The sequence below is a fragment of the Thermobia domestica genome, chromosome 2 (assembly GCF_964235325.1).
Source record: "Thermobia domestica chromosome 2, izTheDome1.hap1.1, whole genome shotgun sequence".
NCBI lineage: Eukaryota > Metazoa > Arthropoda > Insecta > Zygentoma > Lepismatidae > Thermobia > Thermobia domestica.
In genome coordinates this window covers 251,929,758-251,955,686 of record NC_137455.1, presented here as the reverse complement: position 1 = coordinate 251,955,686, position 25,929 = coordinate 251,929,758, and the positions used below count along the sequence as shown (strand labels likewise).

Genomic DNA, 25,929 nt, shown 5'->3' with positions numbered 1-25,929 from the left:
ATTTGAAATAGAGACTCTTAAAATTTGGCTTTTTCGCGATTTTGGACAGCCCTAGCTCTGAAACTATGGACTTTTCGCCATAGGTCCATATGAACTTTTTCTCTTATTTTGATGTGAAGAATCACCTCTTAAAGTTTGTCGGTATAGTTCATTAACACCCTGTATATCTATCTATCTATCTATACAATATATCCACACATATATACCTACAGCTCTACTGTAAGCTCCCGTACGCCTACGTCAGGGGCTAATAATACCAAATTTACAATTAATTTGTGTTTTATGTATAAAAAAATCAAGTGTAGTTTTTTCATTAGCAACTTTCACTTGAGATAAATCCATGTTAAACTTTCTTTTTTGTGCCTTTGAGTAAAAGTCTATAAAGTAATTCTGCCAGCGCAATATTTAAAATGACAGATCTGCAAATAGATCTACCAGTCCCCTCCCCTTGAAATCAATCGTATGGACGCCCTTGCTTCTGACTATAACAGCATTTACGGTTTATGCATGTTGATCTTTGTTTCGACTCAACAGCAGTAATTAGAGTTCGCAGTTTAAAATTAAATATAATATAATATATTTAAATATAATTAAATATAATATAATTAAATATAGACCCTAATATATTTAATTATAGTAATGTAACCTTAAATTATTATAATAAGTTTTCAAAACTGATTAAACCTGTAACAGATTTAAATAAAACCCAATTACAATAATTAAATTGATAATTAGTTTAATTAGTTTGTCACAGTTAAACCATCGAACATGTATATCCTGTTTACGCTTTATACGTCAGTTTTATTTTCTGTTGTTTCTTTCAGGAATAAAATTTTGTTATTAGTGAACATGTATCTGTACATAAAAAGAAATAAGACTGATAACTTTCCTGTAAGACATCTTTATGAATTGGGATATGCTAACTAATAAAAAGTCACAATTACTTGAAGTACTTATTAATAGTAACTGGTTCTAAGGGTTCGTCGCGCTTAGTAAACTGGCTACATTCCTGAGAAGCTTTTACGACAAATGTATTCTCATTTGACATTTACTGTGTTTGAAATGCAACGTGCACCGTTAATTGATACAAACTAGAGGCGTTTTTAATATCGGTCGATATTGTATAGTTTCGATCGGTCGATATTGTGTAGTTTCGAAATTAACCAACTCACATTCACGTCGAAAAAGGTTCTAACCCATTTGGTTAGCTGAACTGGGCAAGGACAATACAGGAGGTGTAAGACCCAGTTCATTTTCCCCGTAATTTAAGATTATAATGAAACTTGGAACATCAGAAATTAAAGTGTAAGGATAGATAGAGAATTATTTAGGATTCGGAACAACTCATATACAAGAATCGACTAAGATTGGTTGCATCCTTTTATATATTCACTTACTTGTCTGTATTACTAGGTATTACTTTTATATCGGATTGTTAATTGTCTTTTAATGTAGTTAAGTACTTGCAGTATATTCTCATCGGGCGATAGTAAAACTGACACATTGTCTTTGGAGTGAAATATTGGTAATACAGACAGGTAAAATTTGGAGAAAGGTTGTGTGAGAGTGATGATTTTATTAATTTATTCATCGGAAGAAAAAATATGAAGAACAACATAAACTGAGAGATGTGAGATGAATATGGATAGCTAAAAGTCAGATCCTTTACTTAAACCTCTATGATAAAAGACATTTTATCTTTTTATCGAAACAATAATAGCATTAGAGGATGCTGAAAATCAATACCTGCAATACTCATGAAATAATACGTATATAGTTCTTTTGTCTGTGTTGGCAGTAGAATTGAAAAAATTCTGTTATTTATTACCCACAGGTCAGACTTCGTCGCCATCGACGCAGACGTCACTACGTGATGAAAATTGGAAGTCTCGGATGCTTGGCGGAGGGAAGGATGCTCCCCTTCCATCAAGATGGACGATGACTAGCGTGAGTAGAATACTTAAGCATTCCAAGATATGAAAATATTTTTCTGCTTCTATATCTGTGTCAAACTATATATTTTGGTTTTTGGTGTTCATGCAAGAGTTTATAAAATATCATGCAATAACTATTAAGTTTGCATGTGCGTGAGTTTTAGACATATATTAACTGTAGGGCTGTGAACATATACGAATAGGTTCTAGCAGCTCTCGCGTTTGAGCATAGCTAAGCTATGCAGTGTCTCATAAGTGAGAGTTGTGTTTAGACCAGGCGCCTAGGAGTAGCTTTTGAGGAAGAAAAACCTCAAGGGTTGTGTTTAGAAATTTCTAATGCGTTCGTATATATACACACGAGGTATGATTCGAATAAAAATATTACAAAGCATTATTATTTTGTTATTCACTGTAACATAACGAAAAATTTATTTGTAGATTAATAATATGTTTGACTTGTTGAAAGGTTGAGAACTTCGGATTTTGATCTATTCTCGAGAAGCGGGCATTTAAAAAAAGTGTGACTTGTCAGAAAAATTAGTCAATAGTAAAGTTAGATCAGTGGTGTGATTTTTGTAGGCCAAAGATACTACACCTTCTGTAATTCATAGACAGATTGTGGAGATATATGGGGGGGGGGAGCTCAATTTCAAAATAACATATAGCGAAGTAGTGTACGTGCCTTCAAAGAAGGACGGACCGGTATTGTTAGTGACAAACATAGATCCCGTGGTAGACTCAGTACTTCAACCACTGACGTAAACTGTGCTCACATGGATTAATATATTCGTGTGGATGAATATTATTTACGCTCAATACCAGCTAAGCGGGGATACTATATGGTGGTGTGAAGAATATTGTGGTTAATGTCTTTAAGTGTTGGAAAATTTACATGAAGTGGGTGTCACAGGCATTATCCGAGAACCATAAGACAACCAGAATGGCAACGCCACTGAATATCCAGTAGCGTTACGCAGTGGAAGGGAACGTTTTTCTTCATGGCGAGAATCTAGTGATAAAAGAATATTGCATCTATAATTCCATCAAGAAAACCGGGATCTGTAGAATGGAAACATACATCACCTCTGCGGAACAAGAAATTCAAAGTGGTTGCTTCGTTCAGGAAAGTTTTGTGCGCTGTTCTGGAATGTATGAAGTGTGTACTGATCGATTGGAACCGGTGAAACCATGAATGCTTAATGTATTGCAGGACATCTCTGAAGTTGCGATATGCTATCTGACGAAAACGTCTTGTTTTCCCCTCCGTGGTTTAATTCTTCTGAATGATGATGCGAGACTCCATTCAGCACAAAAAAAAAAAAAAAAATGTATTCAGCATTTACGCTGGAAACGACTAGAGCACTCATCCACAATATATATACTAAAATGTACAATGAATTACTAAAGGCTAAATGGGACTGCCTCGAGATCTGAATGATATTAACGTGATTGTTGATAAGTTTTATGAAATTATTTATATTGCGATACGTGTAAGTGTTCCCTCTAAGAAATTCTCGAATAAAAATTATCCCTGTTGTTTACGTCCAATATTATTAAAAAAATTAAATGTAAGTCCTTCACCATAAAAAATGTAGAAACGGTATGGGTGATGTTTCGTTTCACAAATGGGAATTTTGTAAACTTCGGAAAGAATTGAAAACAGAAATAGCATTAGCGTATAAATCTTTCGTTTTTGAATCGAAACACATGGTAGAGAGAGTCCCTAGTCAATTCTGGAATTTTATAAAAAGTAAAAATATCATCTTTCTGCAGGCTTCCTTACGTGTAATGCTAAGGAACTGAGAAACAATAATGATATTGCAGAGGGAGTTGCTCGCTATTTTAATTCGGTTTATGGTAATGGCAGAGCGCATTATGATACAAATAGATTCATGCCTGATGAAACAGCTTACGCAACATTAGATATGTTTCTTTTGAACGAAATAGCTCTAGAAGATGTTGAGGAAGCCATAAGAATGTTTCTTTTAAACGAAATAGCTCTAGAAGATGTTGAGGAAGCATAAGAATGTTGAAACCCAAAAGATCTTGCGGATCGGATGGTATACCACCGTACATTCTTAAGGGTTGTATAGACATTCTTAAGCATCCGCTACAAAAAATTATAAATATGTCATTAAAAACAAGCGTGTTTCTGGACAAGTGGAAAGAAGCCATAGTTTGTTCTATCCCTACATCTAGTAATGCGAAGAATATATAGAATTTTAGGCCTATTTCTATTTTATCAGCATTTGCCAAGGTGTTTAAGCAAGTAATATTCAAGAGGATAATGTGTCATGTAAAACCCGTCTTATTACTATACCAGCATGGCTTCTTATAGAATAGATCAACATCCATTAATTTAGAAATTATTACAGATTTTATTGCAAATGAATTGGATAGAGGGGGTCAAGTGGATGTGATCTATACTGACTTTTCAAAAGCCTTTGATTTGGTGGCCATGATGTACTGTTGCAAAAACTAACGACTTTTTATTTCTCTATGCAGGCAAAAAGTTTTTTCGCATCCTATTTGCAAAGTCGTCAACAGGCCGTCATGTACAAATGATATGTATCTAAAAAATTCACAGCCTTATCTGGAGTCCCTCAAGGTTCAAATCTTGGTCCACTCTTATTTCTATTAGTGATAAATGACCTACCGTCATTATTCTAACACTCTTTTATTCGCTGACGACCGTAAAATATTCTCCAAAATTAATTCGCTTGGAGACTGTACAAAACTGCAAATAGACTTATGTAATATTAATAACTGGTGTGACAATAACAAGTTTGTTAAACGTAAATAAATGCAAAACTCTTTCCTTTACCCGCAAAGAAAACACCATTAAATATGACTATTATATTGAAGGAACTGTTTTAGAGACACCTACTTTAATTAAAAATCTAGGAGTGCTATTTGATCCTAAATTAAGTTTTACTAATCATATTGAAACAATTGTTAATAATTCATACAGAGGTCTTGGCTTTATGAGAATAGGTAAAGTGTTTCAAAACGATGCTACGTTAATGAAACTCTACTTCTGTTTTGTGAGATTGCAATTAAAATATGCGACTCTGTCTTGGTCACCAAAAACGCTAAAACACGTAGATATGATTGAAAGAATACAATGAAAATTCTTGAGATTACTTGCTTATAAAAAAAAATGGCATGTATCCAAAATATGAGTCATATTCATAAATAGTACAAAACTTCAATATGAACACGTTGAAACAACGGAAAGAACATATGGATCTTTTATTTCTACACAGATTACTACATGGTAAAATTGACTGTCTGAATCTTACTTCGAAGATTCAATTGCATGTCTCATCAGGTAAAACCCGCGTAGGAAATAGCAGTATCGTTTTCTGCAAAAAAGCAAGAATAAATATCGTCGCTAAGTCTCCTATATGGAGGATGAGTGCTTCCTACAATGCAATTGAAAGAAGATATATTATAGATGTTTTTGGAATGTCGGAGACGGTATACAAGAATAGCTTTAAAACTATATTTGATAATGAAAATATATAAATGTATAACCTTGTTAAAATTTATATATAACTAAGGGTAAATGTATTTTAAGGAACAACATTGTAACTGGGCCTACAGGTGTTGTGTTGAAAAAAAAAAAAAAAAAATATATATATATATATATATATATATATATATATATATATATATATATAGAGAGAGAGAGAGAGAGAGAGAGAGAGAGACAGACAGACAGACAGAGAGGCGGATCCAGGATATGATCAAGGGAGGGGCTAAACCATAGTTTGCCGCTTTATCCAGTGTAAAAGAGGATTGAAGTATATTTTATCCAGTGTATACCTGAGGGTCAAGGGGAGGCTATAGAGAGAGAGAGAAGGGTTTTTGATTTAATGAGTCAATACCCTTTAGAAATTAAAGTGGACAGAGGACACTTTTGATTAGGGCTAACCCTTCTGTCTACCACAGACCTTATAAATTAGAGAAGTATTATTTGATTAGAGACTTCTTAAACTTACACGTTAGAGCACTGGCGTCACTGGCATGTAAAAAAAATTTTTTTGGGGGGGGGGCATCAAAGAAAGTAATCTAAATTGTACTACCAAGCCCAACCTGTTTGTTATCTTCGATTCCATTTGTTACCTTTCTGACCCCTGAAGTATTTCCAGAACTCTGCTATAATCGTTTTACAGCCTAAATATTATAATCCAAATAAATATAATTATTATTATTTAAGTTATCCTGTCGTTACTAAAAAATATAATAAAACATTGATTATTTTGCACTACAAAATATTGGGGGACGCGTCCCCCCTCGTCAGAGACGCCTGTGCGTTAGAGAGATGTTCAGAACATTTTAGAGGAGAGGAAACTGTAGGAAATTTTAGGCATTTGTAGAGAAAACCTGTTTCCTAAAATTAAATTATTTTTCTGAATAAAAAGATTATCAGCGGAAATTTGTTTATGATTTTATAACTTATGAAGGATATGAACCTGAAGTATTACCTAACCTGTTACTTAAGGCTTTTGTGAGTAATTAAAGAAGAAAAGTAATACCCCTAAACAATTACTTATTCTTAGATTAAAACCGAGCTTGAATATATACATTTTTTATATCCTAATTTTTTAAAAGTATTTATCGGATATTCTTTGCGCTAGAGAAACTGTTATAGTCTGCACGCACAAACGGAGAAAACTATATTCATAGGTAGAGGCTAAAACAGTAATAAGCATAAATAGCCTCGACAAACATAGTAGAGCGCCACCTTCTGAGCTACGGGTGTGTAGTTCGATCCTCAGCTATGAGAGAGTTTGTGGTTGGTAACATCATATCCATGGGTTTTCTCTAGATTCTTTCATTTCCTCCCATACTATCATTCCATCAATTCTTTCATACTCATTCGGTGGTAATAAATACGACTTATGGTGATATTAATATGCTTTGGTGGTAGGATAGTGGTAAAAGTTGAGAATCCCCTGATCTAAAGGGCATAAACGTGGGACGTAAATAGAAATTTCATTCCATTTTCCACTTGTTTCCTCGATTATTCAAATTTAAATATTGTATATATTAGTAATCTTGAAACTAGGTAATAAGTTGAAATATTAAAAGAGAAACGAAATTATTCAGTAGTAGACTTTTAATATCAACTGCCAGTATACATTACAAATATATCCAGTTGTCTTTTTTTTTTTTTTTTTTTTTACTAAAAAGAGAGAAAAAATATGAACTTCATATCCTTCCGTTTTCATATTAGATACACAATAAAGAAAGTATTAGTAGTATTACATTTGTTTCTTAGTACGCGAGATTAGCTGTGGATTCTGTTGTTTCCGACGATTTTCCTCTTCGTTATTTGATATGATATTCTGAAACATTTTCTAATGTCCAGGAGGCAGTATCCCTCCTCGTTTTCTTGTCTCTCTTTTTCCCTCTGGGATTATTCCAGACGATTTAACTGCTTTTCCCAGAAACGATGGATTATGGAAATCGTATTGACATTTCTCAGAAATATATCTCCGAATGTTGTTTACATTCCTGCTATCTGAACGTATAATAAAAACGAAAAAGGGACAAGGAGAACGAGAAGATAGAAATGAACCGATAATCATAGAAACCTTGCCCTGTGTATTTCACATTCAAAATGGTGTTGGGAACACTGGTGTTTTAGTATTTGATAGGAGAAGCGTAGTTGCTTGCAAATACTCTTTTTGTTTTGTACTTTTCCGCGTTTACTGATCTGTTTAATTGAATGAACATTTGCTTTCATTCAAATGTCTTTATTATTATTATTATTTATTTAGTAGTTTTAGTGGCTGGTGATAGAAACTACTACCTCTTGACCATCGTGCAATACGAAATCCACAGACATACACAGATTAAATGTTTGATTAGTCACATCATAAAGCCTACAATTATGGCAAAATAAAACTACAAAAATGGCAGGAAAAATGGCGAAACAAATGTTTAAAATGACATTAAAAATGATAATTTATATTGCAAGATAGTATCAGTAGTATTTTCATTGTCTTTTATGTTATTAATTTACCAAACGGTCACCCTAAATGTGTAAATCTACAGTAAGTTTTATAAATAAAACTGATAAATAAGTATAACTGGAAGATCAATAACCAGAACAGAAAAAGGAAGAAAATTCTAGCATCATAAACATAAAACTACACAGGAAATAGGCTAGTGAACCAAACAAAACAAAAGAAAGAAGAACAAAACTCGATTCACATTAGGTGAACTCTATCTTGTCACTTCATCAGCAGTCATACCATTCAATACATAGTTCATTTAATATTGCACTGGATCACAAACATTTTTTTTTTCAGGTCCCCCTTCGCAAGCTATATCATATGTCTGTTAAAATGCATTTGAGGCGTGAACGATCGTTCAGCATCTATCAATTTGAAAGGAGCATATGTAATTGTAACATTTCATGATGGGATTTATAGCAATATATATTTGGTGTACAGCGGGTCACAGAAATTCTTGAGGTACAAAATCCGTGAGTTAGGCAACCCACCTAACGCCCACTCCAAGATTAATTACGCCTGATAGAGCAGCTAGAACAGCAGCATGAAGTTGCCTCCACCTGTTAAAAGAACAGATCCTAAAGAGTGCTTTTGTGCAGGAGTGAGGCAAAACGCTGGCTGACGAAATGACAAAAGGGAGTCTTTGCATACTTGTAATCACAGTACACAGCACAATACCAGAAAAAAATATACGGACACCACAGTCGCTGATAACAAGATAACAGTTGGAGGACTTAAATAATCCTATAATTAACTCAAACGAGGATTATATAAACAAGTTAACTTACTTCAAATGACTATACATATATGCGTATCAAATAATATACGGATAGATTATGCGGTATATGTATTAGTTTATTTTTTTTAAGTAAACGCAAAGCCTTGCTCTGTGTTTTAAAACTATTAACAGTAGTCCTACCTGCAAATCAATTAAGTATAGGTTGATCATCCAGGGAAAGAAATCAGCCCCTAATGAAAATTTTGGGTGTCTAACAGGGCCTGACTTCCTAGGTTCTGGCGCCACTGTTTGATACGTAATGTTACTTCGAAAGAAGAAATTGCCTGAGTTCATTATTCGTTAAATGACTTTTGAAAATGCTAAATATTGGTACGCAGTGATTTATTTGTAAATATTAAAAATGCAAAATTCGATAACACTTAAACGAGTTGGAGAACTTATCCGTACTAAACGTATTTCCCCTTAGGTTGCAAATATAACTGAAGGTTCGTGATTTGTTTAATATTTGTGCAAATTTACACATTGAGACACAAGGAGAAAAGAGGAGAATATAGTGTCAATAAACAAAAAATTTAAAATGCACGAAATTAACTGTTAATATCCAATATAGAACCATTAACAGAATTAACTCTGTACCTCGTTTTCTCCATTCATTTCTCTTCCTTTATTTTCAGGATTACATCATCACTGAATTTTTCCACTGGAGATTATTTTTCATTTAACAGCATCCAACTGGAGCTCAGCCTTGTAAATGAAACATTTTAAAAAGTGTACCCGGCCAAGGCGAGAATAGAACACGGATTGCCGGATTATGAAACTATAACGCTAACCATTCATCTAAAGCGTTACTTCTTCCGGCTCGCCTAAATAAAAAGCCTTTTCTGTTCGCTCAAAACAGTAGCTTGTTAATTGTCAGATTGATTGGCAAAACATAGGAATATAGTTGAGGACTTGGAGGGCACTATATGACTGTATTCACTAAATTATCAACATTACAGATATTTTGAAAAGAAAATACAAAACTCCTTTATTTTGAATCAAATACGGCACGTGTATTATACTCGTAAAAAAACTAAAGACGAATCAATTACTGCGTAGTAATCGTGGTTCAGTGGTCAAGGCGCTCGACCAGTAATCTGAAGGTAGTCGAATAGAATCGGATCCACATACGACCAGTACTTTCACTTTTTTTACTTTAGCATTTTTGGTGGCGATTGATCGGCGATGACACATGTTTTATTATCTTCAGATATTCGATACTCGGATATTTCAATACTGGAACTATCAAATCTTCAGGAATACTACTACTACTACTAATAATAATAATAAAATTATAATAATTATTACTATTTCATAGAAGATTAAAAGTTAGGAGCTTATTATGGCGCAAGGCATAACATTACAACCAAAAATGTAACATTTGCCAAGAATATTTCGGTTTTGCTTAATGTCATTCACGACAAGAGGAATTTCTAATCTCGTTTCTGACACAAAACAAACAAAATTGAGACGGGAGTTAACATTTTACATTTAAGACGGGACAAGGTTAACTCAAATTATCGTCTCGCTTTGGAGATGGAAATCGAGACGAGACTAAAGTATCGTAAACATTTCTCGTTTTATCTCGATTCTCGAATAGTGTATGTCCATTCCTTAAGTAACAATTGCTATGTAGATTGAATGTTATACGCTAGTTTGTTACTTCCTATTTCGGAGCTCATTGAATTTATTATGGTGTCTGTAGGTGTTTTGGTAGCAAAGCTTTTATAATTACTTCTGCATATTCTAAATGTTAGTTTATTATATGCCTTACTGTTCATTGATATTCAGTTATTTTTATTACAGTTATTTTCTTCAAAACGTACAATAAAATACTTTCTGCATGAAACTTTAGTGAAACACTTTGGTTTAAACTTTTGGTAGTTGCAGGTTTGTGTTCTAGATATCAGACACCCTCCCGAAATCCCGAATTATCGGTAAGTTTTCGTAGGGCAACTTTAAATATATTATTATTATTATTATTATTGAAAATTCAAGACCTCAATATTACGTGTTATTACAATGTAAATAATCACACTGAAGATGATAGGAAAAGAAACAGATGGGATAAGAGATGCTTTCGAGGGATTAGTGTCTGAGAGGGGATAAAGAAGGTGTCAGCTCCTAAACAATATTAATATCGAGACTTTGGTTCCCTAAACAGAAACTAAGTAGGATTTGCTTATTCTCATCACGTTGCATAGTAACACGCTTTCCTCGGGTAAAAGACTTTGGTTTATGTATGCGTATATTGACATTTTAACAAAATATACATACCAATATAAAGAAGAATAGTTCCTACTTACAAATTTTGGTTGAACGGATATATGGAACGTGTTGAGAATGGCGAATCAAAGGTTTGGAAAGGTCTGTGCCGCAGCCAACTTTTTTAAAAGGAAAATACGAAAAACATATTGCCTCAAAAAATATTCGTGTCCTTTTTGCGTATTGGCCCTACACAGTTTCTTTGGAACTCCTTATGTCTTTAGGCACTTGTGACGCACTGTTATTAGCAATTTTGATAATTCATGATCAAAGGCTTTCCGGAGTCCGTGCCCACACATTTTTCCAGGAAAATATAACACACATATTCCCTCATTTCTGGACTAGAATACCTAGGTATCTGTGCATAATTTCGTTCGCTTTGGTGCACTTTTTGATTTTTGGGTGTCAAATTTCAAAATTTTGGGTGGGGATTTTGTCCACTAAAACCTTTTTTTCCGCAGAAAATAAAAAACACGTGTTCGTTTATTTTTTGCGTATTGTCCCTACACACAGTTTCGTTCAACTCATCATGTCTTTTAGGCACTTTTAGTAGGAGATGTGGGAGAAAATTGGAGTGTCCCGAGAAAATCCACGAGCACGATGTTGTCTACTTCCACCTTACTTGCCTTGGAAACGAACCAAGGACCCCACCCTCAGATCACAGTTGGAGTGGGTCGGTAGGTCAGTGGGTCGAGTTTTCTGAGTGGATCAGTGGGTCGAGGGTCAACAAATGTGACCCAGTGTGACCCACCAGCTACCATGACCCACGGCGACCCACCATGACGCACTGTGACCCACCGACCCACTCTAATCTACCGACCTACTCGACTTACTTAATTGTAGACAGTATCTTCTGAACAATATATTTTTTACACACTCGACCCTAGCCAGAGGAACTAAATACACGTTTCTGATTGGTTGCAGTTTGTGATTGTACGTACCTTCTGGTGTATGTATTGTGTATTATTGTAATAGAAGAAAATTGTCACTTGGTTGAAATCAAAGAAGAATATTGAAGAAGCAGCGGAGGTTAAATTAATATCATGGCAGTCAAGCTGGAACAAACCGAGCCCTGCGGGGCTTCTGACCCGTTGTTACTACTACTACTATTACTACTACTGCTACTACCACTACTACTTATACTATGGATTCGCGTAGCAAAACTGCACGCGTAACGTAAGTAAATCACTTTTTTGAGTATTATTTATCTTATTTAATGAAAAAAGTGTTACGGAAACTTAATAAAAAATAAAACACACAAAAGTTTCTCAGAGCCGGGCTTGAACCCACGCCAAAAGTAATTGTAATTACTAAGCAGTTGTAATTACTAATCACGCTCAGCCATGAAGACCGACAGTAGTAGCAATTTCTGCTATATTTATGGTACGTGGCGAGAAACGGATAACTTTCAACGAATGAGATCCGCGTATTTAGCTCCTATTTTTTAGGGTTGAGCGTCCTTAAAAAATAAGCTTCTGAACGCTGGTGAATTTGTCTACATTTTACTTTCAAGGAGTCTATTACCCTTCCTTTTTCATTTGTTTCTGTTTACTTACGTGAGATGAGTATTTCTAAGTGAAAGAAGAACTTCAGGCATTTTTGGATATTGATATTTATAATTGCGATAATAGCAATAGGACTTATACTACTACATGGCTTTCAAGACACAGCCTGAGTGCTTTTAGAGGAGCTAACTACTGTAAACAATACATTTTTGAACCACTATAATATATATATTATTATATAAGATGGATGTAACTATGTTTGCCTCATTATCACGGTCAAATTGCAAAGTCAAATGAAATGCCTTAATCCAAACTGGGATTTTATCACTTTCATTATAATAATATCTTAAGGCGGGGATCCAAATTTTTGCGAAAAAAAAATGAGTATCTCACAAGCCGTTAAACTTACGGACCTGAAATTCAGTATATTAATTCTTTATTAAAAACGAACAGAATATCTCATAGCATTTTTAAAAATTGTTCTTTATGACAGGGGCGGCACTTTCTATACATGCAAAATTGGAAGTGGGTTAGTTTGTAAAAACAATCGAAAACGATCGATATTAGTTGAGAAACAAATTCACAAACAATTTGGGAAACAGAAACCATGCGCTTTCTACTACAATAATTGCTGAAGCTTATGTTTATTATATGGAGCGCTTAGGGCACAAGGCAATGAAACAACAAAGCTGCGAGAAAATAGACAAAATTTGTAATGTACGCTTAATTACAAGGAAATTTTAAGTTCGGACTGCATGTTGCTCTACCTTGATTTGGGACTTTCAAATTGCATTTGTTTTTCCACTGAAAAGTATCGATAATTCAACAAGGAGATAATTATACATACCAGTGGGTACCATGACACCATGTAGGTACCATGATAGGTAGCATGATAATTGAATTCAAATTCATCGAAATTTGGCCCATGACAAACACTTTATTTTATATCGTAAAGGTCAGATCCACCGTTATTATAACTGACCTGTGCTTGAGCGAGTGACCGTAAAAATTCAAACTCTGATTAGTTAGAATTTTGTAACCTGGTTTTATTACTACGAATAGGCACAAGTGGAACTAAAACTCGACTCGAAACTCAAAGCGAATTCGAGTCCAGTCAATGGAAATTATCTCGAGTCCCGAGCCGAGCAGCTGTGTGAAGTTGGCCCGCAAAATCGAGATAAAATTTAAAACTCTATATAGAACGATTGAACATCGTTTGTCCATGTTTGCCCACCCAAAATTTTTGTTTGCCCACAAACAGAACCTAAGTTATACGTAAAAAACTATTTTAGGGCCAACTTCACACTGGCACAACAAAGTGTGAAAATAAAATATTGCAACATCCAAATCGATTGCCCATCGTTTGTCCATGTTTGCCCAACAAAAATATTTGTTTGCCCACAAACAAACAAAAAGTTATAAACAAAAACTTTTTTACGCCTAATAAACTTTACAAGCAAAATAAAAGATTTGTAAATATTTATATATCATATTTCTCTATCAAAACCAACCATTTTGCACTACATAAACGGAAAATTATGGAACGGACTATGCATCCAATAGTAACAATAACACAATCATATTACTGTATTTGTAGTATGCAAATTGTAATATTGCGGAATCTAACTTTTTTCTATATGTGTAAATACAAAAACTATCATTAAACAAACAAAAACATTTGCTGGGTAAACAAAATCATTTGCTGGACAAACTAAGGCAATTGTTGGGCAAGTCAACCAAGGGCAAACATAGGGCAATCAATATTTGTGATTAGAAACATAGCCCGCTTGAATTATCACATGTAGTCTCAAAAACGTACGAAATTAGGTTCCAGCTTCTTTTCTATCGTTGTGCAAACATAAACTAATGCTGGGCAAACGAAATCAAGTGCTGGGCAAACAATGACAAACATAGGGCAATCAATAATTGTGATTAGAAACATAGCCCGCTTAAGTCTCAAAGACGTACGAAATTAGGTTCCAGCTTCTTTTCTATCGTTGCGCAAGCATAAACTAATGCTGGGCAAACGAAATCAAGTACTGGGCAAACATAGGGCAAACGTAGGGCAATCAATATTTGTGATTAGAAACATACACCGCTTAAATTTTCACATGTAGTCTCGAAAACGTACGATTGAAGGCTTTTCTCTCGCTGGGCAAACAAAAACTAATGCTGGGCAAACGAAATCAGGTGCTGGGCAAACAAGAGCAAACATAAGGCAATCAAAATTTGTAATTAGAAACATAGCCCGCTTAAGTCTCAAAAACGTACGAAATTACTTTCCAGCTTCTTTTCTATCGTTGGGCAAACAAAAACTAATGCTGGGCAAACGAAATCAAGTGCTGGGCAACCAAGGGCAAACATAGGGCATTTAATATTTGTGATTAAAAACATAGCCCTGTTAAATTTTCACATGTAGTCTCGAACACGTACGATTTAAGGCTTTTCTATCGCTGGGCAAACAAGGGCAATAGGGCAATCAATATTTGTGATTAGAAACATAACCCGCTTAAGTCTCAAAAACGTACGAGATTATTTTCCAGCTTCTTTTCTGTCGTTGCGGAAACAAAAACTAATGCTGGGCAAACGAACTCAAGTGCTGGGCAAACAAGGCCAAACATAGGGCAATCAATATTTTTGATTAGAAACATAGCCCGCTTAAGTCTCAAAAACGTACGAAATTAGGTTCCAGCTTCCTTTCTATCGTTGGGCAAGCAATAACTAATGCTGCGCATACGAAATCAAGTGCTGGGCAAACAAGGGCAAACATAGGGCAAACAATATTTGTGAATAGAGACATAGCCCGCTTAAATTTTCACATGTAGTCTCGAAAACGTGCGATTTAAGGCTTTTCTTTCGCTGGGCAAACAAAAACTAATGCTGGGGAAACAAGGGCAACATAGGGCAATTAATATTATTGAATAGAAACATAGCCCGCTTAAATTTTCTCATGTACTCCTGTGTATGTTTACGAGTACTTGCTATACATTTTTCTTCGTGCAGTTATTTCTAATCACAAATACTGATTGCCCTATGTTTGCCCTTGTTTGCCCAGCACTTGATTTCGTTTGCCCAGCATTATTTTTTGTTGTCCCAACGATAGAAAAGAAGCTGGAACCTAATTTCATTCGTTTTTGAGACTTAAGCGGCCCATGTTTGTAATCACAATTATTGATTGCCCTATGTTTGTTCTTGTTTGTCCAGCACTTGATTTCGTTTGCCCAGCATTAGGTTTTGTTTGCGCAACGATAGAAAAGAAGCCGGAACCTAATTTAGTACGTGTTTAAGACTTAAGCACTCTATGTTTCTAATCACAAATATTGATTGCCCTATGTTTGCGCAGCACTTGATTTCGTTTGCCCAGCATTAGTTTTTGTTGTCTCAACGATAGAAAAGAAGCTGGAACCTAATTTCGTACGTTTTTGAGACTTAAGCGGCCATGTTTGTAATCACAATTATTGATTGCCCTATGTTTGTTCTTGTTTGTCCAGCATTTGATTTCGTTTGCCCAGCATTAGTTTTTGTTTGCCCAGCGATAGAAAAGCCTTAAATCGTACGTTTTCGAGACTACATGCAAAAATTTAACAGGGCTATGTTTTTAATCACAAATATTAAATGCTCTATGTTTGCCCTTGTTTGCCCAGCACTTGATTTCGTTTGCCCAGTATTAGTTTTTGTTGTCCCAACGATAGAAAAGAAGCTGGAACCTAATTTCGTAGGTTTTTGAGACTTAAGCGGGCTATCTAATCAAAAATTTTGATTGCCCTATATTTGCTCTTGTTTTCCCAGCACCTGATTTCGTTGGCCAAGCATTAGTTTTTGTTTGCCCAGCGATAGAAAAGCCTTAAATCGTACGTTTTCGAGACTACATGTGAAAATTTAAGCGGTGTATGTTTCTAATCACAAATATTGATTGCCCTACGTTTGCCCCTGTTTGCCCAGCACTTGATTTCGTTTGCCCAGCATTAGGTTTTGTTTGCGCAACGATAGAAAAGAAGCCGGAACCTAATTTAGTACGTGTTTGAGACTTAAGCAGTCTATGTTTCTAATCACAAATATGATTACCCTTTGTTTGCCCTTGTTTGCCCAGCACTTGATTTCGTTTGCCCAGCATTAGTTTATGTTTGCGCAACGATAGAAAAGAAGCTGGAACCTAATTTCGTACGTTTTTGAGACTACATGTGATAATTCAAGAGGGCTATGTTTCTAATCACAAATATTGATTGCCCTACGTTTGCCCAGCGACAGGAAAGCCTTAAATCGTACGTTTTCGAGACTACATGTGAAAATTTAAGCGGGCTATGTTTCTAATCATAATTATTGATTGCTCTATGTTTGTTCTTGTTTGTCTAGCACTTGATTTCGTTTGCCCAGCATTAGTTTTTGTTTGCGCAACGATAGAAAAGAAGCTGGAATCTAATTTCGTGTGTTTTTGAGACTTAAGCGGCCTATGTTTCTAATCATTTTTGATTGCCCTGTGTTTGCCCGTGTTTGCCCAGCACTTGATTTCGTTTGCCCAGCATTAGTTTTTGTTTTCCCACCGATAGAAAAGAAGCTGGAAAATAATTTCGTACGTTTTTGAGACTTAAGCGGGCTATGTTTCTAATCACAAATATTGATTGCCCTATGTTTGCCCTGCACTTGATTTCGTTTGCCCAGCATTAGTTTGTGTTTTCCCACCGATAGAAAAGAAGCTAAAAAATAATTACGTATGTTTTTGAGACTTAAGCGGGCTATGTTTCTAATCACAAATATTGATTGCCCTACGTTTGCCCAGCGACAGGAAAGCCTTAAATCGTACGTTTTTGAGACTACATGTGATAATTCAAGCGGGCTATGTTTCTAATCACAAATATTGATTGCCCTATGTTTGCCCTTGGTTGACTTGCCCAACAATTGCCTTAGTTTGTCCAGCAAATGATTTTGTTTACCCAGCAAATGTTTTTGTTTGTTTAATGATAGTTTTTGTATTTACACATATAGAAAAAAGTTAGATTCCGCAATATTACAATTTGCATACTACAAATGCAGTAATATGATTGTGTCATCGTTACTATTGGATGCATAGTCCGTTCCATAATTTTCCGTTTATGTAGTGCAAAATGGTTGGTTTTGATAGAGAAATATGATATATAAATATTTACAAATCTTTTATTTTGCTTGTAAAGTTTATTAGGCGTAAAAAAGTTTTTGTTTATAACTTTTTGTTTGTTTGTGGGCAAACAAAAATTTTTGTTGGGCAAACGATGGGCAATCGTTTGCATGTTGCAATATTTTATTTTCACACTTTGTTGTGCCAGTGTGAAGTTGGCCCTAAAATAGTTTTTTACGTATAACTTAGGTTCTGTTTGTGGGCAAACAAAAATTTTGGGTGGGCAAACATGGGCAAACGATGGGCAATCGTTCTATATAGAGTTTTAAATTTTATCTCGATTTTGCGGGCCAACTTCCAACACCTGAGCCGAGCCACTATTTTTAGGTGGAGTCGAGTTTGAAAAATGGCTCGCTCGTTTAGCTGGTTTTAACTCGTTTTGAAATAATTGCCTGATTAGACTGAAAAGCGAAAGCTATGAGAAATGTAAGCAGCAATGTGGAATATTTTTAGTGTTGCTCACGAGGTGAGACACTGCTCGCATCTCGCCTCGACTCGATTAACAAGACGTCAATGGATTTTTATAACGAGACAGTCTCAAATGTCGTGAGCACTTACATAAGTATATACTGTAGTTCTCACCACCAAGGCTGAGACCTGCACGGTGAAAGATTTGAGCCGAAGCAGAAGCCCAACCCGTGTAGCGATGTTAACCGGCTTAGCTCGGTTCAACTTAGCGAACAGCTCGAGCCAGCTTGGTTGAGATGAGGCACCAACTTGGCGCGGATATTTGCTCCTCCGGAACTCAAACCCAAAACCTCGTGAACGATGTCCTTGCCTGCTAGACTTCACGACTATGGAGGTCAGCAGCCTATTAGTTTTTAGTATTCAGATACAAACCACCTATCTGTCATGTTCATACACGGTGTTGTAATAATAATAATAACAATAATTGTTGTATGATCGGAGGACCTGATTTGAAATGGACTATGTTCATAGGGCCAAGCTCAATCCACAGATACACGACGGAACGTTCGGTTTGGTACAACATATATTTAACACTAAGCAAATCTACAATTTAACTATTTACATTACAAGCGTTGTTGAATTCTTATGATAATTGTGTGACGGATTGATATAGTTCAATAACACTTAATATTTGTAGATAACGTCTTTGTGTTGCGCTGTTGCGCTAAGAATATGATTTTGATGAATGCTAAATGAAATGCAATGTTTAATCGCGGCTGAGCTGCTTGCTCCCAGCCTATGTTTTCAATGTCCACTTGCTAACTGTCCACTGTTAGATTTTAAAAAGAACCAGCCCAAAAGAAGAAAATGTCCCTTGCTTCTTCCTTTGTCCACAATCCTTGCTATGAGGGCGAAAGTCAATGGATGGGGGTGAAGGGGACCATAGTTCTTGGGAACTGTTGGCTTTCTTGGTTACAACACACACGAGAAAGAAAAAAAAATACATGTTTTTAAAACTGAACAAAATCCACTGCTATATACACCAACAATAATAATAATAAAATAATTTTGTAGTAGTATCATTGATAGTAATTATATTGTCTATGTAGGATACTTGAAGAAAGTACTTGAAAGTACACACAGCATTTGGCTCGTTTTGGCTCGATTCGACTTGAAAGTTGAGTCAAATTCGAGTAGAGTTTCGAGTCGGGTTGGAGGCAATTTTTCGAGACGAGTTCTCGACTCTAGCTCAAAGGTGTCTGTTTTGAGTCGGATTTCAATGAAAACTCGCTCGAACTCGCTCGTGCCCATCCCTATTTATTATAAAGTCTTTAGTTAGTAGAGAAGAAGCTGCGTATCATGTGTCAGAGTTGATAACTATGTGTTTTAGTAGGTGGTGGGTCTGAGCAGGTAGGTGGGTGGTGGGTCAGAGTGGGCCATTGCAGGTTTGTGGGTTCGAGTGGGTCATTGTAGGTAGTGGGTCCGAGTGGGTCCGACTGGGTCATCGTGGGTTGTGAGTCAAAGTGGGCCACAGTTGGTGGAGAATCATGGCGGATCATGGTGGGTCAAGTTTTCATTGATCAACGCCAACACTGCCTCAGATAGTTCAGTGCTGGCGGTCTCGTCTTCAATTCCCGATGGGATATCCTTTGAAATTGTATGTCCTCGATGTATCTCTTCTCGTGTGTCTGTCGTTCAAGGTTACTGGAAATAACGGTAAAGCGAGTATTATTAAGTATAATAAAACAAGTTACGGAGATACTTTCGGTGAATCAGAAAAGCAAGTGGTCTAAGGCACTATATGTCTATTTTTGTTTTTTAATTTAAATTTGAAGTCTCTCGACTATAGTATTTTATCATGACCGAAATCAGTGTGTTTCGTCGTTATAGTAAACGTGTGCAATTTGCTATATATGCGATTTTTTTACTCTTACTTAACACAGCAGTCTTAGCGTACTGGCATGAGCATTTGTTTCGTGATTCAGGGGTTCCGGGTTCGATTCTCGCTGCGGTAAGTTGTTTTATCAATTACAGTATTCATACTTCTGATGTGTAATGAAACGAAAAATACTCAATTTCTTTCGGTCTTACAAGTTAGACTGGAGAGGGCTTTCTTCACAGAGAAAATAGTAGCAAAATGACGTCACATGTCTGTCTAGAACCTTATTCGTAATGTGTGAAAACGTAACGTGTTTAGTAAACAATTCATGAATACGACTACTTAGGACCTAGTATGAGTCATAAATGTATCTGAAACGATATGGTTTCCGAGCAATTATTCCGAAAATCTTTCACTATTACCCATGCAGCTAGAAATAATATTTTTGCTCGCAATTTCCAACACGTTTCATATATCCGTTCAACCAAAATTTGTAAATAGGAATTATCCTTTTTTATATTGGTATGTATATTTTGTTAAAATATCAATATAACGCATACATAATCCAAACTCTTTTATCCAAAGAAAGCGTGTTACTATGTATCGTTGTGAAGACAAATCCTACTTACTTTCTGTTTAAGCATCCGAAGTCTCGATATAAATAGGAGCTGGTACCTTCTTTCTCCCATCTCAGACACTATTCACTCGAAAATGTCTCTTATCCTTTCTGTTTCTTTTCCTATCAACTTCAGTGTGCTTATTTACCTTGCAATAGGACGTAATATTGAGGTCCTAAATTTTCAATAATAATAATAATAATAATAATAATAATAATAATAATAAAAATTTTAAAGTTGCTCTAAAATTAGGCAAAATTTACCGATAAGTAGGGATTTCGGGAGGGTGTCTGGACATCCAGAACACACCATTGCAACTACCAAAAGTTTAAACCAAAGCGTTCCACTAAAGTTTCATGTAGAAAGTATTAATAATAAATTCAATGAGCTCCGAAATAGGAAGTAACAAACTAGCGTATAAGATTCAGTCTACAAAGCAATTGTTACTTAAGGAATCTACATACACTATTTCGAGAATCGAGATAAAACGAGAAATATTTACGATACTTTTCGTCTCGTCTCAATTTCCATCTCCAAAACGAGACGATAATTTGAGTTAACCTTTTCCCGTCTTAAATGTAAAATGTTAACTCCCGTCTCAATTTTGTTTATTTTGTTTCAGAAACTAGATGAGAAATTCCTCTTGTCGTGAATGACATTAAGCAAAACCGAAATATTCTTGGCAAATGTTACATTTTTGGTTGTAATGTTATGCCTTGCGCCATAATAAGCTCCTAACTTTTAATCTTCTATGAAATAGTAATAATTATTATAATTTTATTATTATTATTATTAGTAGTAGTATTCCTGAAGATTTGATAGTTCCAGTATTGAAATATCCGAGTATCGAATATCTGAAGATAATAAAACATGTGTCATCGCCGATCAATCGCCACCAAAAATGCTAAAGTAAAAAAAGTGAAAGTACTGGTCGTATGTGGATCCGATTCTATTCGACTACCTTCAGATTACTGGTCGAGCGCCTTGACCACTGAACCACGATTACTACGCAGTAATTGATTCGTCTTTAGTTTTTTTACGAGTATAATACACGTGCCGTATTTGATTCAAAATAAAGGAGTTTTGTATTTTCTTTTCAAAATATCTGTAATGTTGATAATTTAGTGAATACAGTCATATAGTGCCCTCCAAGTCCTCAACTATATTCCTATGTTTTGCCAATCAATCTGACAATTAACAAGCTACTGTTTTGAGCGAACAGAAAAGGCTTTTTATTTAGGCGAGCCGGAAGAAGTAACGCTTTAGATGAATGGTTAGCGTTATAGTTTCATAATCCGGCAATCCGTGTTCTATTCTCGCCTTGGCCGGGTACACTTTTTAAAATGTTTCATTTACAAGGCTGAGCTCCAGTTGGATGCTGTTAAATGAAAAATAATCTCCAGTGGAAAAATTCAGTGATGATGTAATCCTGAAAATAAAGGAAGAGAAATGAATGGAGAAAACGAGGTACAGAGTTAATTCTGTTAATGGTTCTATATTGGATATTAACAGTTAATTTCGTGCATTTTAAATTTTTTGTTTATTGACACTATATTCTCCTCTTTTCTCCTTGTGTCTCAATGTGTAAATTTGCACAAATATTAAACAAATCACGAACCTTCAGTTATATTTGCAACCTAAGGGGAAATACGTTTAGTACGGATAAGTTCTCCAACTCGTTTAAGTGTTATCGAATTTTGCATTTTTAATATTTACAAATAAATCACTGCGTACCAATATTTAGCATTTTCAAAAGTCATTTAACGAATAATGAACTCAGGCAATTTCTTCTTTCGAAGTAACATTACGTATCAAACAGTGGCGCCAGAACCTAGGAAGTCAGGCCCTGTTAGACACCCAAAATTTTCATTAGGGGCTGATTTCTTTCCCTGGATGATCAACCTATACTTAATTGATTTGCAGGTAGGACTACTGTTAATAGTTTTAAAACACAGAGCAAGGCTTTGCGTTTACTTAAAAAAAATAAACTAATACATATACCGCATAATCTATCCGTATATTATTTGATACGCATATATGTATAGTCATTTGAAGTAAGTTAACTTGTTTATATAATCCTCGTTTGAGTTAATTATAAGATTATTTAAGTCCTCCGACTGTTATCTTGTTATCAGCGACTGTGGTGTCCGTATATTTTTTTTTCTGGTACTGTGCTGTGTATTGTGAGTATAAGTATGCAAAGACTCCGTTTTGTCATTTCGTCAGCCAGTGTTTTGCCTCACTCCTGCGCAAAAGCACTCTTTACGATTTGTTTTTTTTAACAGGTGAGGCAACTGCATGCTGCTGTTCTAGCTGCTCTACCAGGCGTAATTGATCTTGGAGCGGGCGTTAGGTGGGTTGCCTAACTCACGGATTTTGTACCTCAAGAATTTCTGTTTCCCACTGTACATCGTGTTTTCCATAGATTGGCCAACAATGATTTATCTTCTCCGGGGGGGAGGGTGCGTTAAATTCCGTATCTCACTGGTCATCTACATTTTACGTAAGAGCGAGCAATGCGATTTGTATTTCCGGTAAAGGTATGATCATAGATTTGGAGGCCATCATAAAATATCAGATGTGACCAAAGATCACAATTTCGGCCATAGCGGGGAGCAGTGGTTACGGCCTTTCTCCCAAATGGCGAGTTAATCGTGCTATTGGGTGTGGGGAGAGACACTGAGTATCTAATCGTATTCGTGGTTCCTCAACACGCAAGAGAGAGGTAGTCCCGTATTGCTTGGAGTCTCGTACTGGGAGGGAAGTGTCGGATTCCTGCCTGCGGGGGAACTGAACAGAAGTGGTGGAGGGGCCATTTCTAGGAATCTGGGTAAAGGCTCTGATTTTCAGGAAGGGAGGAAATTTTGTAGGATATGGTCCGGTACAAAACTCAAATGGTAACTTAACACGTACCATTGGATGCGGGATGAGATGCAGAAGCATCTCGACGTGTGTGTGTGTGTGTGTGTGTGTGTGGTACCTTTACACGCAAAGCCGGTTGCCAGTTAAATGATAGAGGTAGGCAGGGCCGGGACACTAGCCCCCTCGGGCATTGCCTGAGGTTCCCGGATTGGGTTGAACTTTGCCAGGCTACGGTCATACTGTGGGGTTCGGTAGCTTGTGGGAGCTAATCCCAAGAAACTGGGTAACAGTGAACATGTGCGGAAGGTGAGCTTGCTTTGAAACGCTCGGGCACTCTGCCTGCAGAGCATGGTAGGGTAGGCACTCAGGACTTCGGTCTGGCCGCGCAGTGGGCGTATCCTACTCCCTCAGAGAATGGGGGTTACATCGCTTAAGCAAGTCAGGATTAGGGAACAAATCCTGGCGGTGCACCTCGTGCGCGAGGACTAAGGTCCAAACAAGAGGCATTGTAAGCGGTAACTGTCCATTAAAGAGATCGGACGATCGCGCGGGCATATTCTCCATGCATGCAATTAAGCCTGGCAATAGTAGACTACTAGTATCAGAATAGATGGCATTTATTCATGATTTCTTGTACAAATTGCAAATTATGGTATTTACGAAGTTTTGCCACAACTGACGGTCTATCTTTGCAGGTATACACTACCACCATTCTTATGGTACCTGGGTGATAAGAATACATTAACATTTTCAGAGCCAATGTTCATTGCAGTGGATATGCAGTTTATCATGTATCAATTCTTCTCTGACTAAAGACATCAGTATAGCCGTTGAAATATACGCGTATGTTGCTGGAAGATTTTGTGGTACTAAGTGAAGAAAAGCCATTCCATTGATTATTGCCTTATTTCTCGTGCTGGGTTGCAGATTCAGGTTTCTCCTCCAGAAAATGAAGTACTAAATAACTGAAACTTGTCAGTTGTGTGCATCAACCCATCTGTATGTGCCAATGATAGTGGGATTGGAGGGAGAGGAAATTTAAGGATTAGAGTAATATCTAGTTCCTTTATTTATTTATTTATTTACACATATTTATGCGCATTGACACATATTCGGCCTTTCAAGCTCGTCACGTGTAAGGAATGACGTCCTTCGATGGGAACATTGTCCAGGAGGGGAAAAGAAGCGGTTTGAGACCTCCATGTTAGGTACCATTTGACATTTGCTTGGTTTGAATGAGGACAAATTATGAAAAACCTCACTAAAAATGGCTGGCCTGAAAAAGCTGTGACACATATTTGACGAAGCTCTCCCACCGGAAATCAAACCCGGAACCGCCCCCAATTTTTCATCATGGCTAAGAAACACGTCTGTCCAGTTATTGTATTAGTAAGCTTCATTTCAACATTCTTACGGGCTGATATGTTTCACTTTAATCCGTCAGATGCAAAAGTTAATACCTTAACTCTCATTATCGACTTTTCGAATCTACTACCGATTTTCCGGCATTCCTTTTCAAATAACTGTCGGAGTTGCTCACAATGACTTCTAATATTCGGTAAGTAATTTATACTCGTATGATATAAAAGAGTAGAAGTCGGTGACCCATCATCGCCCAGGCCGTACTACTGTATGTACTCCTTTCGTCACGAAATTGAATGATAAGGAAGGATCTTTAGAAATATTCATTGTAAGGGGGTAAAGAAGGTTCGAAGTTTCTCTCAAAAATAGTGTAATTCACTAATCTCTGGTGTTAGAAAGATGGAACTCGGAATATGAAATCTTCATTAAAAATAAGGGAAAACAAGTTCCAGCGTTTTCAAAAGTTCTGCTTCAAAGAGGGATTGGGTGACATTTATAAAATATACAAATTTCCCTTTGTTTAGGCAGAGACTTCCAAATTATGTTTGTTGTGTGGGGTTCAAAATTAATGCATAGCCTTTCAAGTTAAGAAGATGAGAAAAACTATATATAATCCCCTAATTACAAGTAAGCGGACACATAGCCCAGCATTTTCCAAAATTCCAGTTTTAAGGGAGTGAAGGTGCAATTTCTATATGTTTTCTCGACTAACATCGTCTGTTGTTTGAGATTGCGTCATGGGAAAAGGCTTATCCATTTGTGATGAATCTTGGAACATAGTTACTCGTAGTTCCTACCTCAAGGTTTTTATCATGCCACATTGATTAACGGGTGTATTCTAAGAGGATAAGGCAGTTGACAATTTATGCCAAAAGTAGAATATCTTACGGGTTTTTATAATTACACTTTCCTTGAAATAAGTTCTATGGAGATTCTCTCAGTTCGAAGAATGGGATTTGAGCTAGTTTTCTATATAACGCGTTAGTGAAGTGGAAATTAAATCAGAATCACAATCAATTGCAAAAGAAACGTAAATTTTTTATTATTTTTATTTTACAACTTCCTGTTTCTTTGGCTTATTTATAGTGTTTAATCACTACAAAAACATTGAAAGATGTTGACGTTGTTTTGGTCCATATAT

At 36.1% G+C, this 25,929-nt stretch overlaps 1 protein-coding gene across 2 annotated transcripts in view; it reads left to right on the top strand.

The window, feature by feature from the left end:
- The window catches only part of LOC145678448 (high affinity cAMP-specific and IBMX-insensitive 3',5'-cyclic phosphodiesterase 8B-like), a 1,074,619-nt gene that overhangs the window by 485,012 nt on the left and 563,678 nt on the right, over window positions 1-25,929 (top strand). For both annotated transcript variants that reach the window (XM_081748585.1, XM_081748584.1), the window contains one exon: window positions 1,835-1,947. In XM_081748585.1, coding sequence (XP_081604711.1) covers window positions 1,894-1,947 — 54 coding nt within the window. In that variant the 5' untranslated portion in view covers window positions 1,835-1,893. The remainder of the gene's footprint in view (window positions 1-1,834; window positions 1,948-25,929) is intronic.